The sequence below is a fragment of the Hemitrygon akajei genome, chromosome 3 (genome assembly GCF_048418815.1).
Source record: "Hemitrygon akajei chromosome 3, sHemAka1.3, whole genome shotgun sequence".
In the NCBI taxonomy this organism is placed as follows: Eukaryota; Metazoa; Chordata; class Chondrichthyes; order Myliobatiformes; family Dasyatidae; genus Hemitrygon; species Hemitrygon akajei.
Window position 1 is genome coordinate 124,805,127 of NC_133126.1, and position 21,119 is coordinate 124,826,245.

Genomic DNA, 21,119 nt, shown 5'->3' on the forward strand with positions numbered 1-21,119 from the left:
GCTTGTTCTAAGAGAAACAAACTGGAGGAACTCAGAAGGTCAGGCAGCATCTACAGAAATGAATAAACAGTTGATATTTCAGGCCAAGATCCTTCTTTAGGACTGGAAAAGAAGGAGAAGACACCCGAATTAAAAAGATGAGGGGAGGGGAAGCAGGACTGGCCCGAAGGTGATAGGTGAATCCAGGTGGGTGGGAAAGGTATAGAGCTGGAAAAGAGGACTCTGATTGGAGAGGAGGGTGGACCATGGGGGAAAGGGAAGAAGGGGCACCAGTGGGAGGTGACAGGCAGGTAAGGAGAAGAGGTCAGAGGCCAGATTGGGGAAAAGAAGAGGGAGGTGGAAGGAACAAAAATTACTGGAAGGTGAAATCAAAGTTCATGCCATCACATTGGAGGCTACCTAGATGGAATCTGAGGTGTTGCTCCTCCATCCTGAGAGTGGCCTCATCATGGCAGGGGAGGAGGCAATAGACCAGCATGGAACTGGGGATAGGAATTAAAATGGTTGGCTGCTGGAAATTCTGCTTTTGGCAGGTGAAGTGGAGGTGCTCAACAAAGCAGTCCCTCAATTTACAGCAGGTCTCAGCAATGTGGAGGAGGCCACATCAGGGGTACCAGCTACAATAGATGACCCCATCAGATTCACAGGCGAAGTGTTGCCTCACCTGGACAGACTGTCTGGGGCCCTGAATGGAAGTAAGGGGGGGGGGCAGCAATTCACTCACTTGCAGGGTTATCTGCCAGGAGGGAGGTTAGTGGGGAGGGACGAATGGGTAAGGGGATTACGGAGGGAGCGATCCATGTGGAAAGCGGAGATTGGGGAGGGGAAATTGTAAAAATTTCTTTGGCAATATGATCTCATTGAAGATGGCAGAAGTTACAGAGAATGATGCATTGGTTACGGAGGCTTATAAGGTAGCTAGCTGAAGACAAGAGGAACTCTGTCCCTTTTAAGATGGTTGAATATTCCTAAATGTTCCATGTTCTAAAGCAGGGGTTCTTAACCTTCTTTATACTGTGAACCCCTTTGTCAGTCCAGTGAAACCTATGGACTCCTTCTCAGAATAATGTGTTTAAATATATAAAATAAAATACCCAGGATTATAAAAAGACAACTATATTGAAAAACAGTTATCAAAATATTTTAAAAACAAATTTGTGACATAGTAATGTATGTGTTTTTATTAGCAGATTAAATGACAAGTCTATATGTTTAAAATATCGGCAAGTTAAAATTAAGTTTCACTTTTTAAAGACATCAGTGTGAAGGCTGTTGTTGCTCAATTTGAATAAGAACATTAAACTGTGGAGAACAGGCAAGGAGATGGGGAACAGGCAAGGAGATGGAGAACAGGCAAGGAGATGGAGAACAGGCAAGGAGATGGGGAACAGGCAAGGAGATGGGGAACAGGCAAGGAGATGGAGAACAGGCAAGGAGATGGGGAACAGGCAAGGAGATGGAGAACAGGCAAGGAGATGGGGAACAGGCAAGGAGATGGAGAACAGGCAAGGAGATGGGGAACAGGCAAGGAGATGGAGAACAGGCAAGGGGATGGGGAACAGGCAAGGAGATGGAGAACAGGCAAGGAGATGGGCAACAGGCAAGGAGATGGAGAACAGGCAAGGAGATGGGCAACAGGCAAGGAGATGGAGAACAGGCAAGGAGATGGGGAACAGGCAAGGAGATGGAGAACAGGCAAGGAGATGGGGAACAGGCAAGGAGATGGAGAACAGGCAAGGAGATGGAGAACAGGCAAGGAGATGGAGAACAGGCAAGGAGATGGGGAACAGGCAAGGAGATGGAGAACAGGCAAGGAGTGATTGTGAGAGGGGCAGAGAGAGAAAAAAGGGGGAGGAAAAGATAGATAGGTAGGTAAATAAATAGAGATAGATAGATAGATAGATAGATAAATAAATAAATAAGGGATGGGGTAAGAAGGGGAGGAGGGGCATTAACAGAAGTTAGAGAAATCAATGTTCCATCTCCCTCTGGTGCTCCCCTCCTCCTTTCTTTCTCCCTAGGCCTCCCGTCCCATGATCCTTTCCCTTCTCCAGCTCTGTATCACTTTCGCCAATCACCTTTCCAGCTCTTAGCTTCACCCCACCCGCTCTGGTCTTCTCCTATCATTTTGGATTTCCCCCTCCCCCACTACTTTCAAATCTCTTACTATCTTTCCTTTCAGTGAATCCTGACAAAGGGTCTTGGACCGAAACATCGAAAGTACTTCTCCCTATAGATGCTGCCTGGCCTGCTGTGTTTCACCAGCATTTTGTGTGTGTTGTTTGAATTTCCAGCATCTGCAGATTTCCTCATGTTTGAAAATGCTAATATCACTGTGGTTTGTTGCCTACATTCATCATTGATGGAAATTTCAGTTAGAGGTTAGAAAATATAAAGTTGTAAATTTTATTCCCATCTAAGATCACGGACCCCTGGAATCGAAGTTCTGTGGACCCCAGGTTAAGAACCTCTGTTCTAAAACAATGAACAAGGACACATAAAGAGCTGATAGCTTTGGGAACACACGTAGCTATCAAAGAAAATGAAGTTAAGAATGCCAGCAAGCTTGTTAAGAGCAAGTAGTAACTGAAAGAGGGTAATTTGGATTGGCTGTACCAAAAAGATATTTTGTTACGATCAGTTACAGCCCAGGGACAGAATTTCAATTCTGATTTGTCAGAAAATATTAATTAATTGCTTATTAGATTGATGAAGAAAATGATTGTGATGTATCATCGCAGAATTGAATAATACAGGTCAAAAGTGCCTATGCTTAACCATTGTACAAGGTGAGATTTTTTAAATCATATGGGTGGGTTCCTTCAATATCCTTGAATAAACCAGTGAGCAAAGAAACCTGAGTTTCAACTGTGTCCTGTGGGCCTCAGGAGCAATTCAGCTCCCTCAACAAACAAGAGGAGCTTGCCAGTGTTTGTTTTAGAGACCCATTGTTCTCTGATCTCTGTTACGTCACTCAGACAGCAAAAGTACCTGGAGCGCTGGGGATGGCAGGGGTGCTGGGAACGGATGGGCGGTGCGTGTGTGTGGTGTAAATTACAAAGGGTATCTGGGGATGGCAGGGGTGCTGGGAACGGATGGGCGGTGCGTGTGTGTGGTGTAAATTACAAAGGGTATCTGGGGATGGCAGGGGTGGTGGGAACGGATGGGCGGTGCGTGTGTGTGGTGTAAATTACAAAGGGTATCTGGGGATGGCAGGGGTGCTGGGAACGGATGGGCAGTGCGTGTGTGTGGTGTAAATTACAAAGGGTATCTGGGGATGGCAGGGGTGCTGGGAACGGATGGGCGGTGCGTGTGTGTGGTGTAAATTACAAAGGGTATCTGGGGATAGCAGGGGTGGTGGGAACGGATGGGCGGTGCGTGTGCGTGGTGTAAATTACAAAGGGTATCTGGGGATGGCAGGGGTGGTGGGAACAGATGGGTGGTGCGTGTGCATGGTGTAAGTAACGAAGGTGTAAACTTAAAGTACCTGCACTGAAAAGACAAAAACCAAAACAATTGGAGCATTTGATTGTCTGCAAAGCTGAAGAGTGTGACACTTATCCCCAGCAACTAATGGTCTTAGCAGCACTGCCCCATATTCTGTGTTGGGCCGGCCCATGAGCTGAGCTACTTAAAGATTTATGTGAACTGGGAATTCAACCCAGCAACAAATACAGTGTATCATATAACGGGAGTAAGAAAGGATCTGTAACTGCCCCAGCTATGTTATCATCTTCATTTCACTAACTCTCTTTCATCATTCAAAATCCTCCTTAGTACCTAACCCTTGGGCCAACCTTTGTTCAGCCCTCTTCACGTAGCTCAATGTCAGCTCCTGTTTGTTACGACATGCACCCAACCAACTGCACCAGCTTCAGGGGTTTAGACACTCTAACTCTCCAGAATGTGGATACTGGCACTGCCCCTTTAAAGATTCAGGCTGCCCGCTGATTGGCAGCAATGTTTTGGCACCAGGATTTGATAGTTAAAGAGAACTGAGGTTTAGTGCACAGTCGTCAGCTCAGTTTTGGATTCTAGGTTAGCGTCTAGTTTGGAACCCTGCCTTGTATCATGTCTCAACTCTGGTCTCAGATTCTCCAGCACTTGGGTGCTAACCACCCTCACCTAGGTCTCTCATCACAGTACGATTGACCCTAACATGGACCCTGCGGGGTATCGGAGCCTCTTGTCCGCTGTGGCCAGCTGCAGTGACACAGTTTCAAAACAGAGCCTGGAGGTACGTGACATCCAGGCCACCGTGGGCCAACTATAGCAGGGAGGAGGCCAGGGCCGCTCGGGTGAGGCTGTCAGTCGCCCGGCGGAGCCGGTCCATCTTCCCACCCCGGGGAGACTCGGCCATGACCCAGGCTCTTGCCGTGGCTTCCTCACTCAGTGTTCGTTGGTGTTCGAACTCGAGGTCTCTCCTGACTGGGAGAGCCCTGGCCTGGGCCACCACGCATTGGCCAGCCTGTCACGGCAGATCCCATTTTGGTTGCACCTAACCCAGACTTCATCGTGGAGGTGGACGCCTCGGACGTCGGAGTGGCTGCAATGCTGTCTCAATGGACACCTTCGGACAATAAACTGCATCCTTTTCCGGGTGACTATCCCTGGCTGATGTGAACTACAAATTCAGAAATAGAGAGCCGCTCGGGGTCTAATTGGCTCTGGAGGACAGTTATCAGTGGCTTGAGGGGACCAAGAACTCTTTTATCGTGTGAACAGACCACAAGAAGCTGGCTTATATTCAGGAGGCCAAGAGACTGAATTCCAGGGAGGCCAGGTGGTCTCTTTTCTTTAACTATTTTAATTCCATCCTGACCTATCGACCTATCTGGTTAAGAACCAGAAGCCTGATGCCTTGTCCCATCTGCTTGATGAACCCAAACGAGGAGATCAGCCTACCACCATTTTGCCCCAAGCCAAGGTGATAGCGGACATTCATTGGGGAATTGACACACTCGTTTGAAGCTCCCCAGGAGCCAGGGGAGATTCCTCAGTTTGATCTGTTGGGTCGGCTGTCCGTTCCTAGACCTGTCTGGTCTCAAGTTCTTTAATGAGGATATGGATCGAGATTAACATCTTACCCAGGGATTGACAGCTCATTAAGAGAAAATATTGGTGGCTTGGAATGGCAAGGGAGGTCTCTCAGTGTATGTTGGCATGTGAGGTGCGTGCCTGGAACAAGGAGCCCGCAGACAGCCTCTCACCCTCAGCCTGTTTTAGAAAGACCATGGGCTCACACCTCCACGGGCTTTATCATGGATCCTCCTCCTTCCACGGGGAAGACCGTGATCATGGTAATTGTGGATCATTTTCAAAGGCTTGCAAATCCATTGCCTTGGACCGGCTAGCATCTGCGGCAGAGATGGCCAAAATTGTCCTGCACCAGGTCTTCAGGATCAACGAGTTCTGAAGGACATCGTGTCGGGTCATGGTCTGCAATTCGGGTCACGTTTTTGAAGGCCATTCTGTAAACTGACTGGGACAATAGTGCGTCGTTCTTCTGGGTTTCTCTCGCAGTCCAATGGCCAGAGCGGGTGATTCGTGATTTAGCACGAACCCTATGATGCCTGGCCTCTGAAAGACTGTATAACTGGTGCAACCATTTGATGTGGACAGAGGTCACACACAACACTTCGCGTCATTTGGCGCACGGGATGTCTCCTTTCAAATGGTAATCTGGGTATTCTCCGCCACTCTTCCCTGAGCAGGAGGCCAAGGCTTGGGTTTCTGTGGCCAAAGACCTTGTCTGACACTGCAAGGAGAGATGGACTAGGACAATGGAGATCTTTGTCAGCTTCTACCCAGAAGGCTGAAGTAAAGGGCAACCACAAGAGAAGAGAGGGACCAGTTTTGCAGCCTGGGCAAAAGGTCTGTCTATCAACTCAGGATATGACTCTCTGAGTGGAGCGAATGAAATTGGCACCCTAGTTCATTGGACCCTTCAAGAATGTAAACCTGCTGGCCTACTCCTTGCAGGTCCCCAAGACCCTCAAGATTAATCCCACTTTCCACATTTCCAAATTAAACTCTGTGAACGCCAGTCCGTTAGCCCCACCACCGTCAGTCCTGCCGCCACCCAGGTTTGTCGATGAGGAACAGGTCTTCACCATGAGAAGAATTTTGGAATCATGTACTGTTTGGGGTGCTTGGCATTCCCTGGAATATCAGAGAAGGAGTTACTTACAGAGTCCCAGTAATGATCTATATGTCTATATCAGCTCCAGAAAGGATGCTCAGCAGATATTTCAGAATGGTGGCTACCTAGGTATGAAAAATTCATACATGTGGAAAGTCAAGAAAAGCAAGATTGCCTACTCTTAGGTCTGATAAGATTGGCAAGATTTGAAGGAACTGTGTGAAATGATGGACTGGGTCAATATCATAGCTTAGGAAAAACCATTTCTAAAAACTGGTGTCAGTAAACAGAAGGTGCAAACTTGCACATGTGAAAGAACCAGAGGGGATATAAAACTAGATTATAGCAAATGGATATAATCTGAAAATCTTCAGCTGGAAGAAGGTTCAACAGTAATAGGCAGTTGGATAAATCATTATAGATGTAAAATTTGCAGCACTGAGGGGAAAGAGCAGGGAAGGGGGTTTAATTTAAAAAGGTCCTTCAAGGAGTCAACACAGGCAAAACATGCACAATTTTCCCCTTGACTTTGATAGTTTTTAATTATAGTCTACCAAACTCACAATGCCTTGGGAAATGCCAGGCATTGTGACAATGCAGAAAGATTGTTACACCTCATTTGCAATCTGAAAGCTGCCTTGAAGCGTGATCTAGTGGAAGTAGAGATAATATCAGAGTTACCTATCACCTACCACCTGGCACTTCTTCCTCGCCTCCTCCTCAGTTAGGGCCTCGCCTCTGTCCTCCTGTGTCCGCACCTCAGTGAGTTCCATGCCCGCCATGATGCTGAGATCTTTATCTGCTGCCTTCATCTCCATGCCTACTTCTTTGGCAAGGACTCTCTACCCCGTACTGATGAGCCCTTCTCCCAGCTTCAACTCTCTTCTTCTTCCTCGACACCCTGCTCTGGTCTGCCTGCTCTGGATCTTTTTATTGCTAGTCGCCAACAAGGCATCAAGCATCTCAAATCTACTACCCCTCACTCCTTCCAAATGCCCTGCTCTCTACTGTCTCTGTACTAATCCAAACCTCACTAATGAGATGTCCTCCTTCTTCAAAGAAACGGGCCTTCCTTCCTCTGCCATCAGCGCTGCCTCACCCACATCTCTTCCATTTCACACAGGTCTGCCCTCACCCAATCCTCCTGCCACCACACTAAGGATAGGGTTCCTCTTGTCCTCACCTACCACCCCACCAGCCTTTGCGTCCAACACATAATTCTCCGTAACTTCCGCCATCTCCAGTGGGATTCCACCACCAAGCACTTCTTTCCCTCCCCCATCTTTCTGCTTATCCCAGTGATCACTCCTTACATGACTCCCTTGTCCACTCATCCCTCCTCACTGATCTCCCTCCCGACACTTACCCTAGCAAGTGGAACCAGTGCCACACCTTCTCCCTCACTACCATTCAGGGCCCCAAACAGCACTTCTGGGTGAGTAACACTTCACCACTAAGTCTGTTAGGGTTATCTACTGTATCTGATGCTCCCGGTGTGATCTTCTGTATATTGGTGAGACTCGATTTAGAGTGGAAGACCACTTCATCAAGTACCTTTACTCCATCTGCCAGAAAAAGCGGGATCTCCTGGCAGCCACCCATTTCAATTTGGTACATGGAGCTTAGAAAAATAAAGGGCAATGGGTAAGCCTAGTAATTTCTAAGGTAGGGACATGTTCAGCACAACTTTGTGGGCCGAGTGGCCTGTATTGTGCTGTAGGTTTTCTATGTTTCTATGTTTCAATTCTACCTCCAACTTCATGGCGCGAACATGGATTTCCTGCACTTCCAGTAGTTGACCCTTCACTATTCCCCATTCCTGTTTCCCTCCCCATCACTTCCCTCTGGTACTCTTCCTCCTTCCCCTTCTCCCATGATCTTTTGTCCTCTCTTATCAGATCACCCCTCCTCCAGCCCTTTACCTCTTTCATCAATCAACTTCCCAGCTCTTTACCTCTCCCGGTTTCACCTATCAACTACCACCTTGTATTTCTTCCTCCCCTCTCCACATTCTTACTCTGACTACTCATCTTATTTTCCAGTGCTGATGAATAATGGTGACTGTTTGTTAACCTCCAGTGTTTTGTGTGTATTGCTCCAGTTTCCAGCCTCTGCTGATTTTCTGGTGCTTCAGATTTATTAAACTGGACAAAAGCTGGATCTACTTCAGAGCAAACATGAGGAAATCTGCAGATGCTGGAAATTCAAACAACAACACACACAAAATGCTGGTGGAACACAGCAGGCCAGGCAGCATCTATAGGGAGAAGCATTGTCGACGTTTCGGGCCGAGACCCTTCGTTCGCTTCAACCAGAATTACTAGTAAAAAAAATGCTTAGCTTACCACTCTGGTCACTATGACAACTGAAGACTCCAGGGGAAAGAGAAGAAGCTTTTGGAAGGTGTAGTTTATTTGTTTATATTTTTTATTGAAATACAGCATGGAATAAGCCCTTCCAGCCTACCGAGCTGCACTGCCCAACAATCTCCTGGTTTAATCCGAGCCTGATCACTGGACAATTTACAATGACCTACCTGTGGGAGGAAACCAGAGCACCCAGAGGAAATCCATGTGGTCACAGGCAGAATGTACAAACTCCTTATAGACTGCGGTGGGAATTGAACCCAGATCACTAGTATTGTAAAGCATTGTGCTACCGTGCCACCTGTATGTAAGCAAGTGGCACTGGGTTCGGACTGGACAAACCTAGCTCTAGTATTCATTGTTGTTAAATAGCTTACTTATGCTCATTAGGATAGGAACTAACATGCACAGCAATTGTTAAGTGATGTGGCTGATATTGGCAGCAGGACAATCTATGTTAGATAGATAGATAGATAGATACTTTATTCATCCCCATGGGGAAATTCAACTTTTTTTCCAATGTCCCATACACTTGTTGTAGCAAAACTAATTACATACAATACTTAACTCAGTAAAAAAATATGATATGCATCTAAATCACTATCTCAAAAAGCATTAATAATAGCTTTTAAAAAGTTCTTAAGTCCTGGTGGTTGAATTGTAAAGCCTAATGGCATTGGGGAGTATTGACCTCTTCATCCTGTCTGAGGAGCATTGCATCGATAGTAACCTGTCGCTGAAACTGCTTCTCTGTCTCTGGATGGTGCTATGTAGAGGATGTTCAGAGTTTTCCATAATTGACCGTAGCCTACTCAGCGCCCTTCACTCAGCTACCGATGTTAAACTCTCCAGTACTTTGCCCACGACTCTGCTAAAACAAACACCTCAGGGATTTCCTACTGTATGTTGGGCATCATTGTTGGGCAATAATGGGAACTTCTATTGAATGATCCAGCCCAGTGCCTGATAAAGGACTTCGCTCTCCTTAATGCTCATCCTGTCAAGTTCATCCCAATGATAAACACAAAAAAGTCTGCAGATGCCCGAAATCCAAAGCACACACACAAAATGCTGGAGGCAGGAATGGACAGTTGACGTTTTGGGCTGAGACCCTTCTTCAGGACTGAAATGGAAGGGGGAAGATGAGCAGAGCAAATTCCAGAAGCAACCCACTGAGGAACCTTCAACTGCTTCCAACATGTCGTACCCACAAGAGATTCTACAAATGCTGGAAATTAACACTCAAACAAAATGCAAATATACTTAGCAGGTCAGGCAGCATCTATGGAAATGAATAAACAGTTGACGTTTCAGACCTGTGGAGTTTTTCCAGCTTCCAAAAAAAAACCACACGGCACCCAGAGCCAAAGGCTGCTAAAAGGTTTAAGAAAATGTTAGCGGTAGGCTCACTAATCCTGTAAGAACTCTGGCAACATTGCAGTGTTTACCAAAAGAGCATTTCAAAGTAGTTTGAATGGTTGCTGCTCAATAGTTGAGGAGTGAATGATGTTTCTGTGCCTTGAAAACAGTGTCATTGTAAACTGTTGGCAGACACTCACACAGGGAAAAGGTAAAAAAGAGCTGAGAGACATCAGTAAGTGTTGTAAGGGAAAATACTGCATTAGCTATGAAGCATTGATTAATCCCTAAACAGACTGCACTCAAGAGTGAAGATTAGCTCTTTGAAAGGCCACAGATGTTCCGTGCATAAGCAATTAACTAAACAGGTGTCAGGCTGCACAGCACAATAGCAGGTAAGGACACTGGTAACTGAATGCAACACACACAAAATGCTGGAGGAACTAAGCAGGCCAGGCAGCAACTATGGAAATGAGTAAACATTCAACGTTTGGGCCAAGACCCTTTGTCAGGACTGGAAAAAGAGATGATAAGTCAGACTAGGAAGGTGGGGGGGAGAGGAGGAAGAAGTACAAGGTAGTAGGTGATTGTTGAAACTGGGAGAGGGGGAGAGGTGCAGTAAAGAGCTGGGAAGTCAATTGGTGAAAGAGAAGGGGGGATCTGATAGGAGAGGACAGAAGGCCATGGAAGGAAGGAAAAGGGGAGAGGAGCACCAGAGGGTGGTGATGGGCAGGTAAGGAGATAAAGTCAGAGAGAGAGATGGGAATGGGGAATGGTGAGGAGGGGGCCATTACCGGAAGTTTGAGAAATCGATGTTCATGCCATCAGGTTGGAGGCTACCCAGATGTTGTTCCTGCACCGTGAGTGTGGCTTCATCGTGACGGTAGAGTAGGCCATAGACTGACATGTTGGAACGAGAATGGGAAGTGGAATTGAAATGGGTGACCACCGGGAGATCCTGTTTTTTCCTGGTGAATGGAGTGTGGGTGCTTGGCGAAGCAGTCTCCCAATCTACGTCGGTTCTCACCAACATACAGGAGACCGCACTGAGAGCACCGGATATTGTAGGTGACCCTAACAGACTCACATGAAAAGTGTCCCCTCACCTGGAAGGACTGTTTGGGGTCCTGAGTGGTAGTGAGGGATGAGGTGTAGAGGCAAGTATGGCACTTGTTCTGCTTGCAATGTTAAATGCCAGGAGGGACATCTGTGGAGAGGGACGAATGGACAAGGGAGTCACGTAGGGAGCGATCCCTGCAGAAAACAGAAAGTGGGGAGGAGGGGAAGATGTGCTTGGTGGTGGGATCCCGTTGAAGATGGCACAGAATTACGTGATGGATGTGGAGGCTGGTGGGGTGGTAGATAAGGACAAGAGGAACCCTATCCCCGGTGAGGTGGCAGGTGGAGTGGGTGAAGGCAGACATATGTGAAATGGAAGAGATGCGGGTGAGGGCAGTGTTGATGGTGAAGGAAGGATAGCCACTTTCTTCTTCATGGACCTGCCCATTCCCTCCTTCTGGTTCTCCTCCCCCTTCCCTTTCTTCCTTGGCCTCCTGTCCTCTCCTATCAGATTCCCCATCTCCAGCCCATTACTTCTTTCACTGATCAACTTCCCAGCTCTTTACTCCACCCCTCCTCCTCTCCCATTTTCACCTATCACCTGCCACCTTGTACTTCTTCCTCCCTTCTTACGCTGACTTCTCATCTTTTTTTTCCAGTCCTGTTGAAGGGTTTCGGTCCGAAACATCAACTATACCCTTTTTCCATTGATGCTGCTTGGCCTGCTGAGTTCCTCCAGCATTTTGAATGTGTTGCATACCTTCATTTTTTTAGAATTTGGGCATCACTATCAGCAAGATTTTTTGCCCAACGTTAATTGTCCTTAGTAAGGTGTGGTGAGCTATCTTCTTGAACCGTAGTCATCTTTCTGCCAAAGGTTCTCCCATGATAAAAGAAGAACCTTGCTCCATGTAAACCACAATGAAAAAAACTATCAATCTTATGTTTTGAATATGACCTCAGAATGTCTCAAGCCATTCTACCGGTTTTCCACAGCCCCTCACATATCAAGAACCTACCTTGGCCTTAAAATATTCAAAGATTCTGCATCCTTTGCACTTTGAGAGAGACAGTTTCAAACATTCACAATCTCCAGAGAAAATAATGCCTCTCCTCCACCCAAAACAAGCTATTCATTTACCACCACAAGAGGAAACATCCTCTCTACCTTCATCCTGCCAAAGTCCATCAGGATTTAATGTATTTAAATCAGGTCCTCTCTCACTTTCTAAACTCCAAGATTCACTAAGCTAGTTCTTCTTATGGCAACCCATCCATCCCAGGCATCAATCTTGTAAACCTCCTTTGATGCATCCAACACATTTGAAGTTCAAAGTTCAAGGTAAATTTATTATCAAAGTACATATATATCACCATATACAACTCTGAGATTCATTTGCTTGCAGGCATACTCAGTAAATCCCTAGCAGAATAAAAACCATAACTGAATCAATGAAAGACTGCACCAACTTTGGCGTTCAACCACTGTGCAAAAGGCGTCAAACTGTGCAAATACAAAAAGAAAGGAACATTAATAATTAATAAATAAATAAATAAATAAGCAATAAGTATCAAGAACATGAGGTGAAGAGTCCTTGAAAGAGAGTCCATAGGCTGTGGAAACATTTCAATGATGGGGCAAATGAATTTGAGTAAAGATTACACCCTCCCTTAAATAAGGAGACCAATTCTCGAGATGTTGGTCATGCTCCATATAACAGAAGCAAACCTCCCTGCTTTTGCAGCCTGTTCTCTAGCAATAAACAATAACTTTTTATCTAGCATTTCTAATTACTCACAGAGCTTCTGTGCTAGCCTTTTTCATTTGATATTGGTTTATTGATAATGCTTTATTATTTTCATATATACTGAGATACAGTAAAAAGCCTTTGGCTGAATATGAACTGGACAGATGATTCTGTACTTGTCCAAAGAGGTAGTGAAAAGGAGAGCAGAATGCAGGATAGAGTGTTGCAGTCACGGAAAAAGTGCGCCACGGGTAAGCAAGTAAATTGCGAGAGTCTCAATGAGGCAAACTTGGAAATCAGAGTTGAAGAATTCACCTTTTAGCATGCTAGAGGTCAGATCAACAGTGCGGATAGTAAGGGGATACAAGCTGTTCTTGAGTCTTCTGGTAGGTCCTCTCAAGCTTTTGTATCTCATCCCACAGCTCGGTATTCTCTCATCACTTACAAGACGTAGATTATTTTGCCTGCCAAGATGGACATTTCCACATTTTCCCACATTATAGTCCATGTGCCTGGTCTTTGCTCACTCATTTATCTGTATCCATCCTTTTGTCACATCCTTATGGCCTCTTCATCAGCACATTTAGCAACTCAGTCTCTTCATCTGTCACTTACAGCATCTTCACAAAGTTGAGGTGCCAGCAGCAGTCCTTTGTTCCATCTTGCAAACCAGGAAAGGACTTATTTATGCCTATTCTCTCTTCCCTGTTAGCCAGGAAAACTTCTATTTACACCTATTTATTACTTCCTATACTATCAACTATTTTGTCATCAACCCCTGCCATGGTTGCTTGCCAAAAGCCTCCTGGATACCTGTCTAGTACATGCACCAGCTCCTCCTGACCCACAGCAAAGTAAAATAAAGCTGTGATGGAGCTAAGGCAGCCAGCTCCACAAGCAGCAATGGGGTCATCTGTTTTAGTCATGTTGGTTATGGAATAAATTTCAGTCAGCTTTTTATTAACCCCTATTCTTTGGTGAGACAGTTCTAAGTGATTTTTAATAATAATTTTGGAAAGCAGTTGTCCCTCAGTGGACAATCAGTAATCAGCTGCAGGAGCCCTGGTGTTTTTTTTTCCCTATATATCTAAATCTTGGGGAAGTTCACAAGTTCAGGATAGATTGTGAATCAAACATGCTTTCAGTCCCTTTTAAAACCTGCCAGATACAGTTTATCAACATTTTGTTTTACTTACTTGTCGCCTCTGCATGGCGCTTACCTTGGGGCCTGTGTGATAAGCATTTTCAAGCTTGCAAAGTCTCCCTTAGCGGCCGCATAGTGTGCTGGCACTGCCCCACTGTCCGTCTCCAACATGGGATCGCATCCTGCCTGCAGCAGCCACTGCACCACTTCCGACCGGCTAAAGCGAGCCGCTAGGTGCAGAACATTTGCACCATGGTCATCCAGGACCTAAACATGAAATATTTTGCAGTAGATCTTTTACCAAAAAAAAGGACATAGTTGAACGAATAAAACAACTGATCACATGTTTGCAGATAAATCTCGTGTCTGCTAGCTCTTCAGGGTTCTCAGAATAGATTTGGTTAACCTCAATCAATAGCATTTTAGGAGCTACTGTATACAATGACAAAATCCGTGTATGGATTGTGCAGTTTAACAGGAACCATACATGATATACCAGTGAAATCCATGACCTGTGTTTTGGATATATGTTCTTTAAAACGTCCAGGAATAGGTATCGTCTACAGCAGAGGTCACCAACCTTTTCTGCACTGCAGCCCGGTTTAATATTGACAATATTCTTGCGGACCGGCTGATGGGGGTGGGGTTGTTAATCATGATCAGAATACAGCGATACTCGAAGAGGGTTCCTTAGGTCCAGTCTATTCCACAATTTAGTTTTTGTGGCTATCAGCACTTGCGTCTGTCCTGTTTGCTCACGTTTTTTTTCACTCAAAAAACTCAACGGGTTTGTCTTGAAGTGCAGGGTGCTTGGACTCAAGGTACCGAAGCAGTTTTGAGGGCTTTGTTGCCTCATTAGACAGCCTCCAGGCCCAAACTCCAGCTTCCCGCCCACCTGCCGCCAGATGCCTTGGCCAGGTGCGGCTGGTCGTGGGTGGGGTGAGAGGACAAGGTAAGGGCTGGAGGTCCCACAGGGCAGTGGCGGTAGCAGTCCAGAGAGAACGACCGACTGAGCGAGGAGTGTGACAGGGTGCATGCCCGTACCCCCCCTCCCCCATAGGTAGGTAGGATCTATCGGCCGACAGAAGTTTGGGATGACTTTCAGTAGATCACAGTGAGGTAGCTGCTCTGCTACTTACGAAACCCTGAGCCCGAATTAAGTCGTCTGCGAATATTTTAGCACCGGGTTCCCCACGAACATTCTGTGTGCTAAACAGGTTTAGAGACGGTGCCCATCTGTCCATGCTCCAGGCCAGTAGCTACGGCACTTCTCGCTGGCCACATGAGGCGGCCGGTTACCCGAGGCCAACCAGTGATCCCTGGCGCGAGGGTATCACTACGTTTAGGCGACTGATGACTTTGCGTGTGTTCAAGTTCAACAGTGGACGTGACAGGGAATGAGGAAAGGTGCAGCTGACTCATATCGTTTCATATCGCCGAGTCATATCGTTTCCTCGCGGCACAGTAGCACATGCTTTGCGGCCCACTGGTTGGGAACCACTGGTCTACCGAATATTAAGAAAGGAAATGTGACAGAAATTTTAAAATAAAAAGCACAAGGGAAAAAGAAAAAAGCTGGTCTTTTTAAGTTATGTGCAAAAGTGTTGCAAAGGAACAGCAAACGAGCACGTAGAGTTTCAAAGGTTCAGTTATTATCAAAATATACAACTCGGAAGTTCTTCTTTTTCAGATAGGTGTGAAAGCAAGAAAGGCAGCACGATCATCCACCCCAAGTCCCTCCTCCCAGTACAAAACAGCAAACAAAACAGAACAGGCACATCGAACACTGCCCCGCCTACCAGCCACCCACACGAAAAAGCAGGAAAGATCAGGTGAAAAACACAGAATACTAAAAACCAACAAGTCTTAAAAAGGGATACAGTCCAAGTCCAAGTCCAGGTCCAAAGTGCAGAAAACCTGAGCACCATTCTCCCTCTCTGCAGCAGAGCAACCTCACCAGTGATTAAAAAAATCATAGAGTCTTAGAAAAGTACAGCTCAGAAACAGGCCCTTCAGCCCATCTAGTCTGTACTGAACCATTTAAACTGCCTACTTCCCATTGGCCTGCGCCAGGGCCATATCCCTGCTTTCCATGTACCTATCCAAACTTCTCAAGTCAAGTCAAGTCATATTGCTGTTTACTGTCATTTCGACTATAAACTGCTGGTACAGTACACAAAAAAAATGAAACAACGTTCCTCCAGGACCCTGGTGCTACGTAAAAAAACACAAAAACTACACTAGACTACAGACCTGCACAGGACTGCATAAAGTGCACAAAACGGTGCAGGGCAGTACAATAATTAATAAACAAGACAATAAGCACAGTAGAGGACAAATTTTAATATACTGTAACAATAAATGACGTAGATGTCAGTCTAGACTCTGAGTATTGAGGAGTCTGATGGCTTGGGGGAAGAAACTGTTGCACAGTCTGGTCGTGAGAGCCCGAATGCTTCAGTACCTTTTGCCAGATGGTAGGAGGGAGAAGAGTTTGTGTGAGGTGTACATGGGGTCCTTCACAATACTGTTAGCTTTGTGGGTGCAGCGTGTGGTGTAACTGTCTGTAATAGCGGGGAGAGAGACCCCGATGATCTTCTCAGCTGACCTCACTATCCGCTGCAGTGTCTTGTGATCTGAGATGGTGCAATTCCCGAACCAGGTAGTGATGCAGCTGCTCAGGATGCTCTCAATACAACCCCTGTAGAATGTGGTGAGAAAGGGGGGTGGGAAACGGACTCCTAAACTTTGAAGTCAAGCTTGCCTGCACCACTTCTACCAGAAGTTAGTTCTATACTCTCATGATCCTCTGAGTGAAGAAGTTTTTCTTCATCTTCCCCTTAAACTTTTCATCTTTCACCCTTAACCCATGACTTCTGATTGTAGTCCCAGTGGGAAAAGCCTGCTTGCATTTTCCCTATCTATACTCCTCATAATTTTATGTAGCTCTATCAAATCTCCCCTCAATCTTCTACCCTTTCTACCTGTGATGCCATTTTCAACGATTTATGGACCTGTATTCCAAGATTCCTTTGTTCTTCCGAACTCCTCAGTGCTCTACTGTTCACCTATTCTGGTTGGCCCTTCCTCGCTGTCCACAACACACCTAATCATGGTGTCATCCACAAACTTGCTGATCCATTTAACCACATTATCATCCAGATCATTAATGCAGATGACAATTGTCATGACCTCAGCCCCATCCTTTGTGAGAATCGCAAGAGAGAGAGAGAGCCTTACGGTTTGGAATGTGGGCTGGTCGCTCAACAAGACAAAAGCCTCGGACATAGCCATTGTCTTGGAAGACACCTTTATGGAATAAGGAACTGGCCTACGTGCAAAATCTCAGGGCAATGTGAGATGGGTGATGGGGGAAGGATTGCCTCGCCCCCCCACCCTGATGGACATCTACAACCCTGCCAGTCCAGATAAAAGGTGGGCTGCCGAGGCGGGGCGCCAGACGCACCAGAAGATACGCGAGAATTCCTGTGACCGCGTTTTGATAGCGACAGCCGGTGGTGGGGTTCGTGTGCGTCTTTTCCTTGCCTGGGATTGGCGACCTCACCACGGAAGAACGGCCTAGCTACAGGGGAGGCCACAGATGAGAGTCCATTCCCCAACGAGACTTCCGACGAACCGAACTCCTACAGGTTGGAAAACCTGTCGGGTAAATGTTTCATTCAATCTCTCTCTTTCTAACAAAAGTGCACCAACGCGACACCACAACAGACGGCAGCTGGTGGAACTGCAGTGGCCGCAAGAGACTTTCAGATATACAGCGAACAATATATACATTACCCCTAGACAACGATAGAGCTTATTTCTGATTGATTATTACTATACCTGCGCTTTAGATTGAGTTGTGATGACGTATATGATCTGAATGTTTTGTATTAACCATACGTTTGTGCCCCTTTATAAATAAAAACGATTGAAAATAGTAGCACCAGGCTTCAGCGGACCTATCTATCTTTGCTGGTAAGTCACCCGTTACTGGGGAACGTAACACAATCAACAATTCCTGCTGCACTCCTCTGGCCACAGGCCTCCAGTCAGAGAGGGAACCATCAACTACCACCCTCTGGCTTCTCCCACAAAGCCAATGTTTAATCCAACTTACTACCTCATCTTGAATGTCAAGCGGCTGAACCTTCTTGACCAATCTCCCACGCAGGACCTTGTCAAATGCCTTGCTGAAATCCATGTAGTCAACATCCACTGCCTTGCCTTCATCAACTTTCCTGGTAACTTCCACAAAAACTCAATAAGATTGGTTAGACATGGCACACCATGCACAAAGCCATGTTGACTACCCTTAATCAGCTCATGTCTATTCAAATATTTGTATATCCAGACCCTCAGAATATCTACCAGTAACTTTCCCACTACTGATGTCAGGCTCAGCACCCTATAGTTTCCTGGTTTATCTTTATAACCTTTTGAGAACAGTGGAACAACATGGCTATCTTCCAATCCTCTGGTACCTCATCTGTCAGTAAAGATAATTTAATTATCTCTGTGGGAGCCCTGACAATTTCTACACTTGCCTCCTGCAGGGTTCAAAGGAACACCTTATCAGGCCTTGGGGATTTATCCACCCTAATTGGCTTCAGGACAGCAAACACTTCCTCCTCTGTAATCTGTTTCGGGTCCATGAAGTTGATGCTGCTTTGCCTCACTTCTAAAAAGCCTGTGTCTATCTCCTGAGTAAATACAGGTGTAAAAAATATTTAAGATCTCCCCCATCTCTTGACTCCTCACATGGATTCCCATTCTGATCTTCTAGAGAACCAATTTTCTTCCTTTCAAGCTTTTTGATCTTGAAATATCTGTAGAGTCCCCTAGCATTCTCCTTTGCCTTGTCTTCTAGGGCAACCTCATGCCTTCTTTTTTAGCCTTCTTGATTTCTTTCTCAAGCATTCTCTTGCATTTCTTACACTCCATTTGTTCCTACCTACCTAAAGCTGCTGTGCACCTCCTTTTTTTCCTCGACCAAGGCCTCAATATCTCTTGAAAACCAAGGTTCCCTACACCTGTTATCTTTCCTTTCATTCTGACAGGAACAAACAAGCTTTGGACTCTCAAAACTTTATTTTTGAAGGCCTCCCACTTACCAAGTACACTTTTGCCAGAAAACAGCCTGTCCCAATCCACACTTGACAGATCCTTTCTGATACCATCAACTTGGCCTTTTTCCAATTTAGAATCTCAACCCACGGACCCAACCTACCTTTTTCCATATTTACTGTGAAACTAAAGGCATTGTGATCACTATATGCAAAGTGTTCCCCCACACAAACTTCTGTCACCTGCCCTGTCTCACTCCTTAATGGCAGATTAAGTATTGCACAATCTCTCATTGGGATTTCTAAGTACTGATTAAGGAAACTTTCCTGAACACATTTGACAAATTCTGGTCCTTTTACAGTATGGAAGTCCCAGTTAATGTGTGTAAAGTTAAAACTGCTTACTAAACAACCTTATGTTTCCTGTAACAGCCCGTAATCTCTCCGCAAATTTGTTCCTCTAAATCCCTCAGACTGTTAGGCGGTCTGTCATACAGCCCCATTAACTAGTTCATACCTGATTTCTCACTTCCATGCATAACACCTCACTAGATGAATCCTCCAGTCCGTCCTGACGAAGCACTGTCATGACATTTTCCCTGACTGGTAACATCACTCCTCCCACTTTAATTCAACCGACTCTGTCGTGCCTAAAGCAAAAGAACCCCAGAATATTGAGCTGCCAGTCCTGCCCCTCCTGCAACCAAGTCTCACTAATGGCTACAATGTCATAATTCCAGGTGTTGATCCATGCCCTGAGCTCTTCTGTCTTCCCTAAGATACTTCCTGCATTGACAGCTCAGGTCACTAGTTGCACCATGCTCAACCTTTTGACTCCTAACTTTGTCTAAGGTCATACCTACATCTGCCTCCTCAACCTCTCCACTATCTATGCTGGCACTCTGGCTCCCATCTCCCTGCAACTCTAGTTTAAACCCTACTGTTAACAAACATTCCTGCTAGGATCCCCCTCCAGTTCCAGTGCAAACTGTCCCTTCCATACAGGTCCCAGCTTCCCTGGAAGGGAGACCAACGATCCAAAGATCTTACGCCCTCCCTCCTACACCAACTCCGTAGCCACATATTAACTTGTATAATCTTCCTGTTTCTGGCCTCACTGGCATGTAGGATGGGTAGCAGTCCTGAGATCACAACTCTGGAGGTCCTGCCCTTTAACTTAGCACCCAACTCACTTTGCAGAACTTCCTACCCATGTCATTGGTACATACACGGACCAGGACCTCTGGCTGTTCATCCTCCCACTTAAGAATGTTAAGGACCCAGTCTGAGATGTCCCAGACTCTGGCAACTGGGAGCAAAATACCATCTGGGAATCTCAATCTCACCCACGGAACCTCCTTTCTGTTCCCCTAACTTACAAATCCCCTGTCACCACAGCTTGCCTCTTCTTCCCCCTTTCCTTCCGAGCTGCAGAGTCAGACTCCGTGCCAGAGAGCTGACCACTGTGATTTTCCTCTGTTAGATCATTGCCTACCCAACAGCATCCTGTTGTTGCCACAGGGGTACTCTGTACTGGCTCTTAACCCCATTCCCCTTCCTGACTGTCACCCAGTTTCCTATGTCCTGCATGAGGGAAAGCACACATCCACAAACGTCCTACCATTCTAAGTAGCAATAACCTATCTTGCTGAGAGAGTAGCTCATTGGGGCTCCTTTGTATTAGACACTAGTGAAGCTCTTGAGACAATGCTCGACATGTTAGAAGGTGTAAATGGATTATGTCAGAAATTATCAGAGGAAGGCAGCATTTGAGATCTAACATGTTCCTTATAATATTTCTAAATAGAATTCACCAGCATACACAGAATACTGGAGGAACTCAGTGGGTCAGGCAGCTTCTGTGGAGGAAAATGAACAGTCAGTGTTTTGGGCTGAGAGTAGGGGGAGGGGTGGAGAATGAGCTGGTGGGTCATAGATGAAGCCAGGTTGGGGGAGGGGGGGAGTAGGTAGCTGGGGTAGGGTGTTCGTGCTTTCAGCATTGTGTGTCACAGGAATTTTTCACTAAGCATTGTCCAGGCCTACCTGAAGTATTGCGCACTGCTCTGGTTATAATTATATAAGAAAGGTGCTGGGGCATTGAAAAGGATACGGCAAAGGACAAATAAGATATTAGCACTGAGTCATGAAGCAACGGGTCATGCAATGCAGCACGTTACAGCTCAAGATTATTAAGCATACTTCTGCTGAGAATGAATACGGTGGACCGAATACCCT

At 46.0% G+C, this 21,119-nt stretch overlaps 1 protein-coding gene across 1 annotated transcript in view; it reads right to left on the reverse strand.

Annotated features, from left to right (window-relative positions):
- Positions 1-21,119, reverse strand: part of espnla (espin like a) — a 149,515-nt gene that overhangs the window by 124,766 nt on the left and 3,630 nt on the right. The window contains exon 2 of the mRNA XM_073039006.1: positions 13,895-14,085. Within this exon, the coding sequence (XP_072895107.1) occupies positions 13,895-14,085 (191 nt within the window). The remainder of the gene's footprint in view (positions 1-13,894; positions 14,086-21,119) is intronic.